The 14874-nt window shown below is 30.8% G+C and overlaps 1 protein-coding gene across 3 annotated transcripts in view; it reads left to right on the top strand.

Annotated features, from left to right (window-relative positions):
- The first annotated feature begins 2642 nt into the window (after positions 1-2642).
- The window catches only part of LOC122272511 (uncharacterized), a 29509-nt gene continuing 17277 nt past the window's right edge, over positions 2643-14874 (top strand). The window contains exons 1-3 of one of the 3 annotated variants that reach the window (XM_071180594.2): positions 2643-2820; positions 6882-6926; positions 14768-14814. In XM_071180594.2, coding sequence (XP_071036695.2) covers positions 14803-14814 — 12 coding nt within the window. In that variant the 5' untranslated portion in view covers positions 2643-2820; positions 6882-6926; positions 14768-14802. Of the gene's footprint in view, positions 3436-6881; positions 6927-8563; positions 8763-14767; positions 14815-14874 lie in introns of those variants that run through there. The other 2 variants (XM_087149415.1, XM_043056296.3) reach the window with 2 other exon arrangements.

Here is a 14874-nt window from a genome sequence, read left to right on the forward strand (position 1 = left end):
ACCTTTCAAGAAAGATTGAAAAAAAGTGGTCACTTTATCAGGTTTAGAGAAATAATGATTGATGTTTTTTTAGGGCTTCTATAGATTTTTTTCTTTTCAAAAATGTAAAGCAATATTACTATGCTATATGTCATTTTGTGTAAATTATTTACTACTGCATGTCTCTCTATTTTTAGATGCTTTTAAAAATTTAATTTTGTTTTCTTTTAAATTAATGAAAATCTATTATAGACGATAGCAACGCTCGAATAAGTCATACGGGGTGAAGACCAGTTCCAGGCCTTTGGCCCTTCTCCTTTCCCTCTCCTCCTCTTTTCAATTGCATAGGAATGGACTACGATGTCTTTCCTTTTCTTAATATTTTTCATTTTTAATTAATAAAAGTATTTTTCGAAATTTCCATGATACTTTCTCTTATAACTGTGTTTAATGTAGTTTTCAGTTCCATATAGTTTCCCAAAATAAAAGATTTTAATCTATATGAAAATCAAGACATAAACTAGCGTACTCCCTTCTTCTATGATTCTCCTCACGCTAATGGGGAAAGCATGTAAAGTGTTGCCGTAGGTAGAGAGAGTTCTGCTCTACGCCACCTGAAGCCCATTTCAATCGCCAATTCTAAAATGAGACATTTATTATGCAATCGGCAGTAAAAAATGGACTACTAGTGGGCACTGCAAAGCAAAACTGTTTATTAATGGCACACTTCGCCATTAGCAGGTGCAGAGTCACAGGAGAGTCATAGAGTCTACGAAAGTATAAGTGCTACGAAATATGTAAACATTAGACTGCTCTTCAAAGTGAACCATATTCTTCAGAGTGCACCATATTTTATGGGTCAAGAATCTAAATTCGTGGGAAAAGACATATGTTTATTCAGAGAAGCTATGTTTTTGTGCCTGATATCGTAACTCTTAATATATTGTCTTCTTTAATTAATTAGTGTGTTCAAAATTAGGCAGTGGAGTCATTAAGATAAGAATTAATTCGAAATAAACTCTAACCATAAAATGTTCGACGAAATTTTTTTATGCAAGTTTTATAGCAAATTAAAAATGAAATCTAAATTAAAATGAAATTGAAAATGAAGTTACAATCAGAACCGAGAAAATTTTTGATGACAGTAAAGGTTTAATTTTTAATGTTATTTGACTAAACTACAACAGATCTTAACCAGCGGTAACAAAAAACTACATTACTTTCGTTGTTTATTACAGTTAAAATTACTTTTTTACCATCCATTTTTGTCACAACTAAAACAACAACAATTTTTTTTAAACGAAGTGACTACAAACCACTTTAGATTTTTGAAACTGCTTCAATACTTTAAGGAGACGACCTTTGCTGGAGAACTTAATTTATTACTCCTATGTTCAAAATCGTTTTGAATAAATAAAATTATCTTGCATTAAATGCAAGGGAATAATTAATAAATATTTATTCATGCTTTCATCAGCCAGTAGGTTATTTCAAAACATTTTTTTCGAATTTGTACATTTAACCATCAACTTTTTATGCCTTTCTCGACAGTGAATATTTAATTTAATAAATGCAAGAAAATTATCAAATACTTGAAATTTTTTAATTGTCAGTAGGGGAAAAATGAGCACAACTTTTAGGATTGATGACCTCTCCTACTATAGTGCTATGGAATGAGAGCTTCATCTCCATTCGGATCAATGACCTCTCCCGTCCATAGGATGAGCGCTACACCCAACTTCCTCAGTATGGATGATAAGAGTTCAACCCACTGATAAGCTCTAGGAGGGATGACGTAGCATAGCTCTTTATGTAGCGTGGTTTTAACTAAACAAATGCTTCTTAAAAATTTTGGGTATTTATTTCTTCGCAACAATGGATATATATTTCAAAAATTTGACGATAACTTTTTAATCTGAAACTAGCTCCAAATGAATTCATTGCAAATAATTATAAAAAATTTGCAAAGTGTCCTCCATTATGTTAACCATATTCATGCTCTTAACGTCTTATAGTTTAAACAAATGCTTCTTAAAAATTTTTAGCTTAAAAAAATGTTAGTTATTTCATTGCACCTAAGGTTTCTTTTTCTTTTTTGAAAATGTTTTGGACACTTACTTTGTAATCCGAAACAAATTTCAAATGCTATGATATAAGCTATGATTTTTTAGCAAAATACAGAAAGAATTTAAAAAAAAAAATCCTATTTATTTCCGTTTATTTACTATAAACCGAGAAATTGAAAAAGAATCCGTTCTTTAAATAATATTTTGAATAATCTAAATTTAAATTAATCCTGATATCTAGTCTATTACTAACCTGAAAATCATTGGAAAAAGTTACAAAAAATTCGCAAAGTGTCGTCCTTTATTTCTATATGCTCTTAAATGTTTGGACTAAAAATTGCTTCTTAAAAATTTTGAGCTCATATTTTTTGACTTATAATGGCGTTTTTGAAAAAATTGGCTATCATTTTTTAATTTTTATGAAGTTCAGAATAAATTTCTCGTTGCAAAAAATTATAAAAAATTCGCAAATTGTCCTCCTTATTGTCCAATTATACATATGCTCTTAACAGAATGCAATGAGGAATTCATTTGAAACTTATTTTAAATTACCAAGTGATCATCCGTTTTTGCAAAAATACCACTATCTTTAAGGAGATAAGTTCTCAACATTTCTAAGAAGGATTTCTTTACTCACGTTCAGAGCATATATGTGTAATTATTGTAATGAAGGACAATTTCAGATTTCTTTTTCTTTTTATTTTTTGCAATGAGGAAATAGATTTAAACTTGTTTCAGATTATGAAGTTAGAGTAGATTTTTTTCAGAAATACAGGTATGTGTAAGGAAATAAGTATTCAAAATTTTAAGAAGAAATTCTTAGTAAAAAAGTCTTCGTTAGGAGCATACATATTAAAATAAAACAGGCCAATTTGCAAATCGTTTATAATATTTTGCTTTGATGAAATCATTTGAAACTTGTTCCAGATTACAAAGTGAATGTCAATTTTTAAAAAAATACCTATATCTGTCAAGAAATAAGTAATCAAAAGTTTTAAGGAGGATTTGTTTACTCCAAACAATGATTTGTTTAGAGCATATGTATGATTGGTGAAAAGTAGGACAATTTGAGACTTTTTTTATAATTTTTTGCAATGATGAACTCATTTGAAACTTGATCAAGATTAAAAAAATTATAGCCAATAATACCCGTATAAGTCAAGAAATACGAAATCGAAATTTTTAAGAGGAAATTTTTAGTCCAAACAATGCAACGTTGAGCATACATACAGAAATATAGAAACAAGGCACTTTTCAAATTTGATAGAATCTAATCGTTCTCGGACACTCCTTTTTGAAACAATGTAAAGAACATTCACAAGTACTATTTTATTCCGAATATTCAAGATGAAAATGTACAACTGGATTGTGAAAGAGCTTTTATGAATTGGTAAATACTATCTCACTCTAGAGAGCACGATATAGCATTAAAGGAAGTTGCATGCAGCTTATTTGCTCTGTGCCAAACAATTGCAGTCCTATTGGTTTTTTAGACAAATATTTAGAAATGATTATTTCGTGACTTAAGTTACATTTAATGCTGTAGAATTAGTACTCCAATGTTCTTTAAATATCATGTTTCTTTTATATGTTAGGTAAAGTCATTTAAATATTTCATAAAAGATATGCTAATCAGTGTGTTATAAGCATTGAATATTTATCAGCTTGCTTTGAATAATGAGTGAAGTTTTTCTTAAAATTTACTTTTGACAACAAATGGTGTTATGGCTTACATGAAATGAAAAAGCATGCACAGTGTGTTAAAGAGTTTCTGAAAATAGTGCTTGTAAAATAAAATAAAATTAAAGTGAAAGATGCATAAGTTAACCACTTAATTCAATAGTTTAGTGGTCGACATAAAGAGGGGGACGATTTGTTATTCTTACACTCATAATATTATTCATGTTCATGCATTATATATATATTTTTATTGCCAATCATAATAAATATAAATGTAAACAAAAAATTTTTTGAAACTGAGAATGTAATTTTGGAAATATTCCTCATATCACAAATGAGATTAATAAATGTAATGAACTACAAATTGTTACATAAATTAACTACTAAACTTATAAGTTAAAAGAAAAACAAATATGCATGATTTGCTAGTGATGCATGTTAGTTATTTTTTTTTCTTCTTCAAATAATTTTTTTAAATATTGATGCACAGGAATGCACATGCACACCAATATTTAACCCTACGCCTATGGCCCTAAAAAGGCATTTATCGGTTAAAGGTTAAGATTGTAGACAAGACAGTTTAAAAAAAGTAGCATATAACAACAAAAAACAAAGAGAAAAAAGCAAATATAAAATTCAAAAAAACAAACAAGCACAAAAACTGAAGGGAAAAAAAAGATTTTTCTGCTAGTTATGGCATTTTGATTAGGAAGTATCCAGGGCTAATTGGCCAAGTTTAGTAGCTCAGCATTGCACAATTTTGAAATTTTTTCATGAAAATTACTTCAAATTTCATGAAAATTACTTCAAATTTCAAGAAAATTACTTATCAGAACAATGCACGGGAACATATATGCAATTAGAAAAATTAACATTACATTCATTTCAAGATTTTAAATTTATTTCTTGTATTTAAAAACTTACCGTAAACCGGGGCGAGTCTACCCATCCAGGGTCGAGTCTACCCATTTTAGTTTTATTTAATTTTCACTATTTTAAATTGGAAATAAAATTTTTTTTACTGACGGAGTTCAGTTTTTACTGACTCTAAGGAAGATGGCGCTGTAGTAGTTTGATCCGTTTTTATTTATTTGGTGTCTTTTTAACCGACCTGTTCAAACGTCTTTTGAGAGATTTGTATTGAAAATCAGCAAACTTTTAGTTGGTGCTCCGTATGTATATTATTATTATTACTATTTTCACTTTGGTTAAGTGATAAACTTATCTAAGACTAAGATTATATTAATTTTATATTGAAAAAAACAAAAAGAATGTAAATTTTGCTGTTGTAAGCAAAAAGCCAGAATTCGCGGGGCGAGTCTACCCATTCGTATTTAGTTTTAATAAAGCATAATAATACAATTTAGAACTTTGTTTATATGAAAATTAAGTCATTTTAAATTAATTTGAGTATATTATTTTAATTCTGCATTGATAAATTTATCATTAATAAGAAAATTTATAGGTTAAATATAAATGTAAATATAAAATATGTTTATTTTACCTATTTTTTCAATTTTTATTTTACAAAATTAACTTTTTTTATTTAATGCAAGTTAAATAAACTATTATTTATTATTACAAATGGTTCGAAATTATATTCGCAAAACAAATGGATTTAAATGTTACAAAAAAATGCCACCTGAGATAGAAAAAGCTATCCAAAGGATAAAAGCCAAACAATAACAATATTAATTTTGATTTTTTTTATCAACAATAATCAGAAAAAAATGTTATTTTATAATGTTAATGATTATAAAAACAAAACTGTGATCAAAATGTGATAATCGATCAAATACTCAACTTGTGTTATTTTATGAATAAAAAAATGGAATATATAATAAAGTTATGAATTTTACTTCATAAATATCCTATATAGTAACTAAAATAGCAATTTAATAGTAAAATTTGATTATTTGCAATGACTAATTGAATTAACATTCATTTTAGTAGAATGGGTAGACTCGCCCCATACGAGAGATTTGTCAGCAGTTCTATAAAAATATACAGTAACAGCGTAACTGTTAATATTTTCTAAAATCGATTTCACAGCTCTAAAGAGGGATAAATAGCGATTCCGAAACACCTATTAAAAGCCTTTTTTCTTTAATATTTACAAAAGTTTGACCACTTGAAAGTTGACAAAGTGAAAAAATGGGTAGACTCGCCCCGGTTTACGGTACTTCTTTACTAAAGCTCTTAATAGTTTTCCCCCATAATCACCTGGCAAAAGAGTTTAGATAGCATTTAAAATATTATTACACCCCTCCAGTTAAATTTTAATTAGCAAAGAAAATTTTCTTAAAAAGTTTTTTTTTCTTGGTCAACTTGTGAAGGGATCAGAATAGCATTTAATATAAAGTAAACTTTTTTCAGTCATCAACATACAAGATAGACCGGTTGTCAGGTTAAAGGGTTTTCACCCATCTTTTTATGTAGGATAGATACGGTTCTTGAAAAGAGAGATCAACTTAGACAGGTGGTCAACTTGACGGTTTTCACTGTATTACGTTTTGATTTTTCATAAAAATGTTTGGCGCTTAGCAATTATGCCAGTGACGCCAAGTTCGCCAACTGGAAATAACAACGCGAGATTCTGGTTAACTCAGGTAACTAATTATCGATATTACACACATAGGTGGATAAAATAGGACAAAATTGCAACCATTAATTACAATAATATAAAATTCCTAAATTGTAATAATAGTGATTGCAAAAATTAATTATAAAATAATAAAATATCGTGAAAATTTTTGATAAACATAATTATAAAATACGATAATATCACGATCATTATTGAAAAAATAACACAAGAAAAAGATAATATAGGGAATCCCTTACGAAAGAAATCGAGGTACAAATGAGGTATATTTTAAAGGTATAAAGGAGGTTGTTATTTAAATACGTCGTTAGGTTGAAAAGGTTGCAAATGAATACCTCAAAATTAACCTCAAATATACCTTAAATATACCTTCAGAGGTATATATGTATCAACCAAAGGTGTTTAATTTTACATCTGTGGAGAGGTAGATATTTACTACTTTAAGGTGTTTCAATTTCAACCTTAGGTTATTACTTATCAACTTGAAGTATATTTTTTTTACACTTGTGGAAGTATTTATTCAACAACCTAAGGTGTTTCATTTAATATTTCAGGTTATTATAACTCTACCTCAGGTGTATTTTTTGACAGTTGGAAAGGTAATTTTTTACTAACATGAAGTGTATTAATTGTATTATGTTGGACCTGAAGTAATTATTTTTCAACCTCTGGTATCTAATTTTATGCTTGTGGAGGTATATATTTTTCAACCTATGCTGTGTCGTTTTACACTTCAGGTTATTATAAATCAACCTCAGGTGTATTTTGTTTTACCTCAGGTAATTATTTTTCAACTTCAGGTATCTAATTTTATGCTTGTAGATATTTTTCAACCTATACTGTGTCGTTTTGCACTTCAGGTAATTGTAAACATATCTCAGGTGTATTTTGTTCTACCTCAGGTAATTATTTTTCAACCTCAAATATCTAATTTTATGCCTGTAGAGGTATTTATTTATCAACCTGTGGTGTGTCATTTCACACTTCAGGCTATTATAAATCAACCTCAAGTGTATCTTCTAACACTTGGAAAGGTAATTTTTTACTAACGTGAAGTGTATTATGCTCGACCTCAGGTAATTATTTTTCAACCTTAGGTATAGATTTTTATGCTATTCCCAAACGTGAGGTGTTATACGGTCCACCAAGTTTATTAATTTTTAACTTCACTATAGAATATAATATCTATAAAGATTTTATATATATGAAGAATAATGAATATCATTAAATTTTTTCACTAGTAGAGATCTTCATTTATCAACCTGAAGTTTTTATTATTAAACCTTCGGCAGTAGTTGCTTCTTTTGCTAAGCTATAAAAGAAAATTTCAAGCGCATAATTCTTCTGTAATTTTAATAGATCTCATAGGATCTAGAAAACAGAGAAAGCCATCACTTAGGTTTTTCAAATGTGCTGAAAGAAACTTGATGATCATCCATGACAACCTATTTACTCGAGTTCTAAAAAAAAAAAGAAGTCTGAAAGCAGTTTTTTGTTGTCGCCAGTTTTAAGAAAGGTTCGTTCAATAAACACCATTCCTGATGCTATGAATGGCGGATTGTGAAATAATAACGACGAGACTCAATCATCATGAGCCTGAATTTCTGCTTGATTCGAAGTTATCATAGCTTGGCTAAGCATACATGAAAGCAAGGGAGGAGCATCGGAAGACATCACGAAATCTTGTGACGTCACGGGCTTGATGTCAGGCTTCGTGTAAATGGGTATAAAGGGAAACTGGGCGAGCCATGCCCTAGGTGAAACCAGATTGCAGAAACTACATAGGATGGATTGGGCTAGCGACAGGCTGTGGGGACTCAGAAGAAAAATAAATGACATTACTTTCCAAATTTGTTTCAGTTAACAAGTATTGAAATTCTATTTATACTAAAACTATGAGCACTGCAAGTTTAACAGTGAATAAAGTAAAAATGGAAGATCAAAATACGGCCTTTTAAATCAAGTACTCAAATTTGCTTTGTTACCCTTAGTAACAAGATCTGTAGGAAAAAAAAAGGCTTAGACGCTGTAGCTTGCTAATAAAACAAAAGGAAATAATCGTAGGTAAACAGAAAACGGTTAAAAAGCTATTATCTACAATGATAATTAATTCATTTTTAAGTACATTCGATTTAAAATTCAGTTTTATGTTTATTCAGTTGCATTTGTATTCACGAACAATTAAGAGGAAAAAGTGTTCTTATTTAAATGATATTCCCCTACGTTAAGTCTGCAGAAACGTTTTTGAAAAACAATATTATATCGACGCAGGAGAACGAAAATGTTTACCATTTGCAAATTAATTCCTATCCTTGTTACTGTTGCATGCGTCAACGCGCTTGATTTGAGTTTTTTGAAAAGTGCATTTGATCAAGCTATAGGATCTGCTATGGGACCTTTCTTAGATTGCGTAATGCTACAATATTGTGACTGTGGTAAGATTTTTTTCTTTACTAGTTATTTCTTGTAAAAATTTTTCTTGTAGGTTTGTAAGAAGATTCTTATTAAATTGTCAGTTTTCCTGTGCACAGCTTACTTTCGCTCACCAATCGCCTTGGTTGCTACGAATTCATTTTTTTTCTTTGACGATAATTCTATGAAAATTAAATAAATAATCATTAATAAAAAAATGTTGAAAAAAATTGTTTTAGAGAGATTTTTACCTAGAAATAAAAAGCTATTTAATTAAAAGATCCCAAAAATCCTCATTATAATAACATAAATTTAATTCCCGATTTTATTGAGATAAAATTCAAATCTAATCATTTTGCTCAGTTACCATTGCAACTTCATCTACAGACTTGTTTTCTAAATCTCTGTTTAATTTTCGGCTGCAATAAAATTCTGTGAATTTTTTTTTTATGCCAAAGAGATTATTAGGTACCTAATAGTGTAAAAAGTGAAATTTTTAATAATGTTTTGAAATATTCGATTCATTATTTTAATTGCATGTGCTGATAGGACACAGTTTATCGCAAACCTGATTATAGAAGGAAACATTACTGTTCGAGTTCATTCGCCAGTTTATTTTATCGATGGCGTAAATTCGTCGCCAGGGTTGTTTCTACAACATGGTCATTTATACGACAAGCTGCTCATTCAACATGCCATTTCGTCGAAAGGTTAATTTCTTAAGCACGATCTCTTCGTTCGTCGACAGGGTATTTACGTAAATCTGGTCATTTCGTTGACGAACCATATTTACGGCGGCAGGATCATTTCATCAATTGATTCGTTTCGTCTACACGGCATTTCTACTTCGATCATTGAGATCTTTTTGTCTATTTAAGCTGTAAACATGAAAAAATCAAACATTCACTTTCCTTAAAATTTTTAATTTGAGAATATTTAAACTTAATTTGAATTAATTTGTGAATAGTTTTACATTAACTGAGATATATGTTATCAGTGTAAAATTTATTTGACGAAGTTAACTTAATAAAGTAAAATAGTATAGAAATTTATAAAAATAGCACAATTTTTAATAAAAACATAAAATATTTATTATTCCTCGTACATGATTAGAACAAAACGTAGAGATACAGGGATTATGCTGGAGTGAGAAGAACTGGTAAGAGAAAGATAGATTTAATTCCTTCAGAACCGAGCTTCCATATGTACTAGTTCATTCACCAAGAGTTGGCACTTGGCTCCGCTTTCATCACGTGGTATCCGACTATACTATTTCGCTATTTTCGTGAGAAAGATGTGAACAATCCTGAACAAGATTGATATTTAGCGATCGCATGACAAATATATTTACTTTGCCATCTATATGTGCATTTTTTTTAACATTAGGTATTTCATAAATTTGAGGACATTTCTATGTTTTGAGTGAATAGTTTGTCCTTTTTGAGACATTCTGTAAGGAAAACAGCAATATTTAAATTTAAAATATGTTTAATTAGTTAGAGTAACGAAAGCTATAATAGCAGATGATAAAGCGAAGTAAGTGATTGAAAAAGAATTCACTGTTTGCTCTTTGGTGCGCATTAAGGGTTGTCTCAGTTTTAAGCGCGGAGATGTTTCCCATCTTACTCCCACGCTGAAATGAACTCGGCGCTGAATGAAGATGGAACCAAGTGCCAACTCCTGGTGAACGAACTAACGCGTGGTAACGCGTTACTCCTTTCTCAGTCCGTGGTATCATATATATATTGTTTGTTTTACGTCATAAAAAGAGTTCCGTAAAAATCACCCTTAATTATATGAGTTGCATAAAAGAAAAGTGGGTATAAGTGATGTAGCAGCAGTAGAAGTGTCGCTTTCTCTTATCTAGATTACAAAAGGAATATGGGGCAAAATTAATGTTCCCCACCGGTCACAGGGTGACGAAATGTAACAAATGGCGATTTAAACGTTTTTTGATGCTTATGGTCATCCAATCACAGTTTTTTATTTCGAAACACACCACCTACTTACTTTATCATTATTTTTAAATAAACATGGAACTATTACGAGAATATTTTATAATGTTCTGAAAATTGCTACCATCTTACGCTTATTTCTAAATTTCAGAAATGAACAAACGCTGCAATGCTTAACATATTTTCAGAAATACTTCAAAAGTCTTACATAATTAATGCTAACAGCTTCTATAATCGTTTACATTTTCAATTTTTGAGAAAAAAATGGTTACATGTTTTAGAAAGCGACCTCTGTTAAAAGTGCTTCAACTAGAGAGTATCAAAATGTCGTAATTTTGCCTAATTACGCACAACCTGTTTACCTAATTAAGCACAAACTAAAATCAGTAAGTTTTTGCATCCTGCATAATCCTGAGGTGGACTCACTATTCACTATTACAATACTTGCCCTCTCTATGTTAAAAAAAGAAGTTTGCTAACTTTGTCACATGCCACGTTATATTATATAAACTAAATTCAAGCTTAGTTCATGTGTTATGGATTATGTGTCGAAAGCTATTTTAAAAACTTTAATGACCTTTTTCAATGACATTTGATAAAAATTTTTATTTCATAACCGGAGTTAAACAGCCAATAATATTTGCTTGCCCACCCGCCCTTTCAAGAGACACCCAGGGATTTAGTTTAAATACATAAAAAACCAGAAAATAACAGAATTCCAAATATGTTGGAGCTGAATATGCACGAATTTTAAGAAAAATTTAACAGTTTGATCCGTTGAAATTAAATATTTACATATGAATAGACAGGCTGTTTTTGTTGCTGCTTCTACTGCCATTTGCCAATACCAGAGAGCCTTCTTGGGGATACCAAGCGAATTTAAGGCAGAAGGTGCGTTTCTTGTTTTTCAGTGGCACCCTCTATGGTCAAGAATACGATTTCAGCCACTCACACATGACAGCCCGTTTTTAGGACAGACCCCTTCATACATTTATTCATTCATCCGCAGATCGTAATTTTGACCAGAACCAGAAAACGATCCATCTCCAATTCAGTAACCCAGAGGTATGATTTGTTATGAAAACGTGAAGGGCTTTGTGACCCGACAGATTTATTGTGCACCAGTCACTATTTACTACACAGGGAGTCTTCTGCTGGTAGGCATCGAACTCACGCCCCGTTGGACATTTGCCCAGTGTCCTATCAACCTGGCTATGCCGGTCCATACATCTCATTCCACAAAGCGTTTATGATATCGATATAGATGAAAAGCAGTGAACTAACACTGTGTGTTATCATAGTGGAAAAAATCTCGTTGACAAGATAATCTCAAAGCAAAATGAAGTGACAGATGTAAAGATGATTCAAACATTCGTCAAAGTGAGAAAATTAACAGATGTAGAAATGAGTCGTTCATTCAAAATTGTGAAAAATACAGATGTAAAGAAGAAGCAAGCATATCCGATGAGCACTTACATATGAACAGGAGAGCAGTTAACAGCCCAGAGGAAGTCTGTTAGCCTTATTGGAGGAATTGTTTGATGAAACTAAATTGCATTTGCGTTACGTGACGAGGAAAAACACAAAAATTTCCCCTTACTAAGACTGATGGCAAGGAAATTCTAAAACAGAATCGATCTACCATCAAGGATATTTTACGTCAAAATTGCGGTCAGAGCGAGATGGAATCAGAATTCGTATCAAGCAGCCATTGCCTTGATTTAAATCTGGGATAACTCATTGGGAGGCAAGCGCTTTATCCTGCAAAACGGCTAAAATTCCGCAGAAAAGAAAAGCACACAAATAAGGGCTGGGATAGCCTGGTCGGTAGGGTGTCGGGCTCGTGTTCGAGAGAACGGGAGTTCGAATACAGCCAGCCGAAGACTCCCCTTGTATTAAATGGTGACTGGAGCACGCTAAGTCTCTCGGAGTCACAAAGTCGTCCTCCAAGTTCCCATAACAAATCAAAATCTCTGGGGGTACTGATCCAGGAGTTCCTTCGTCTTCTGGATTGGGTTCAAAATTACAAAGCTACGGAATTGAACATTGGTATCCGTAAATTCAAATTTTGGGTCGATTGTTCAACGACGGTTATAAAATAAAAACAAGCAAATAACGTTTTGTATTGGTCTGATGTTGTCTTTAATATAATTGAATGTCTTTAATTAAAATTAACAACAATAAAAACATCTATGCACAAACTAAAAACAACATGTTTTTACATTCTTCTTAATTCTTAGGTGGTCTCACAATAGCGATAATTCTTAATTTATTAAAAAGTACTATGTATCGAATATAATAGAGCAAAATGTGAATTGCTTATAATGTTTTGAAATATTCACTTCGTTATTTTAATTACATATGTTGACAGGACACATATTTTCTCAAACCTGATTATAGGAGTAATCATTACAGGTCGTTTTCATTCGACTAGGTCAATTCGTTGACAGGACTATTCGACAACAGGGTTATTTTATCGTCACCAGGTCATTTAATCAATCTCTCATGCCTTTTCTTTCAATGTTAAAATGTTTCGATGCTTAACTTTGATGCCTGCATGACCTTTAAGCCATTTGATGGCGCCTAATTTTTTTTGATACTTGTTAAAAATTGATTTTCTGCATCTTGACTCAAACAAATTTATATCCGTACAGACTGCGAAAGTTGCCGGGATAGCCTGGTCGGTAGGGCGCTGGTTCCATGTCCGAGAGTTCGTGGGTTCGAACCCCGCCGGCCGAAGACTCCCCGTGTAGTAAAGTGACTGATGCGCGTTAAATCTGTAGAGTCGCAAAAGTCTTCCATGTTCCCATAACAAATCAAAACCTCTGGGGGTACTGGATTGGAGATCGATCGTTCTCTGATTCAGGTTAAAATTACGATCTGTGGATGAATGAATGGATGTATAAATGGTTCCGCCCTATAAATGGGTGCGACGTATTGTGTGGCAGAAGTGGAATTCCTGCCCACAGATGGCGCCACTGGAAAACAAGAACAATCGTACCCCCTTTGCCTAAACAGGCATACTTCAATAACAAAAACAACAGACTGCGAATAGATTTGAGACTTTTTTTTCCCCTTCATACTTAGTTTAAAACACCGTTTGAACAGATTACAGGCTCAAAAAACAGGTATCAGTTCAGACTGAGAAAAGATTGGAGAAAGCAAATTTTAATAAAATAATAAAATTGTTTGCTTACTTCTATTTTTATAACTATGAGACAACACAGAAAAAATAAAATGATCTTTGGTAGGGTGCGTGAGGGTTTTCTTAGCATGTCTTAATGTCTTCAAACACGTCTTCTTAACTCCTTCACAAATTTATAATTTCCCTTATAAAAATTAAAAAACAGACATTTTTTGATAATTTTAGTTATATTTTAAAAATATCCTTATTATCTTTCATAATTTTGCAGTCATAAACTTGAAGAAAAAAAATTTCTAAATTGCAAAATGTGTTTATTTTTTAACTAACACAGCTAGTTTTTATGTTTCTAAATAACTCAGCAATTTTGTTTGGTTTTAATTAACGCTGCAACTTTATTTAGTTTTTAATGTACGCAGCTATTTTCTAAATTTTTTTCTGGATTTCAAATCTTTCTTGATGTCAATAATATTTCTTTCATTGTATAAATCAAGTTTATAAGAAGATATTTTTGTGTTGAATTTTGCCAGTATGAATTTTTTTTTTCCTTTCCTAAGAAATAACTAAACATGAAATGATGCAGAATTTTTTAAATTACTGCGTAAAATAATTTTAGATATCATATATATTGGTATAAATTTAGCAGCCATATATAAAAATATAGCAATTTTAAATACGGTAGATAAATAATTAACAATTTTAAATTCCTTACATAAATATATAATAATTTTAGAAACCATGCCTACAGGTATAAATTTAGATTTAGAAGTATATAATAATTTTAGGTGTAAAATGCTTATAATGCTTATAATGCTTAGGTGTAAAATGCTGCCAGTTTCGTTTAGAAATTTAGTATTGTTACATTTTGAAGAATTATAAATGCATTAAAAATGTATAAATGTTAATAGATACTTTTATTATATATTTACAGAAGTACTTGAAGAAGAAAAAATATGTTGGGATAAAATGCCTCAAAATGTAAGTAAAAAAACAGTTCCGTTTGAAATTTAATACGTTTTTTTTTCAAAAAAAAGAAAC

The sequence above is a fragment of the Parasteatoda tepidariorum genome, chromosome 8 (genome assembly GCF_982258835.1).
Source record: "Parasteatoda tepidariorum strain Cologne lab strain chromosome 8, Ptep-v5.0, whole genome shotgun sequence".
Classification (NCBI taxonomy): domain Eukaryota; kingdom Metazoa; phylum Arthropoda; class Arachnida; order Araneae; family Theridiidae; genus Parasteatoda; species Parasteatoda tepidariorum.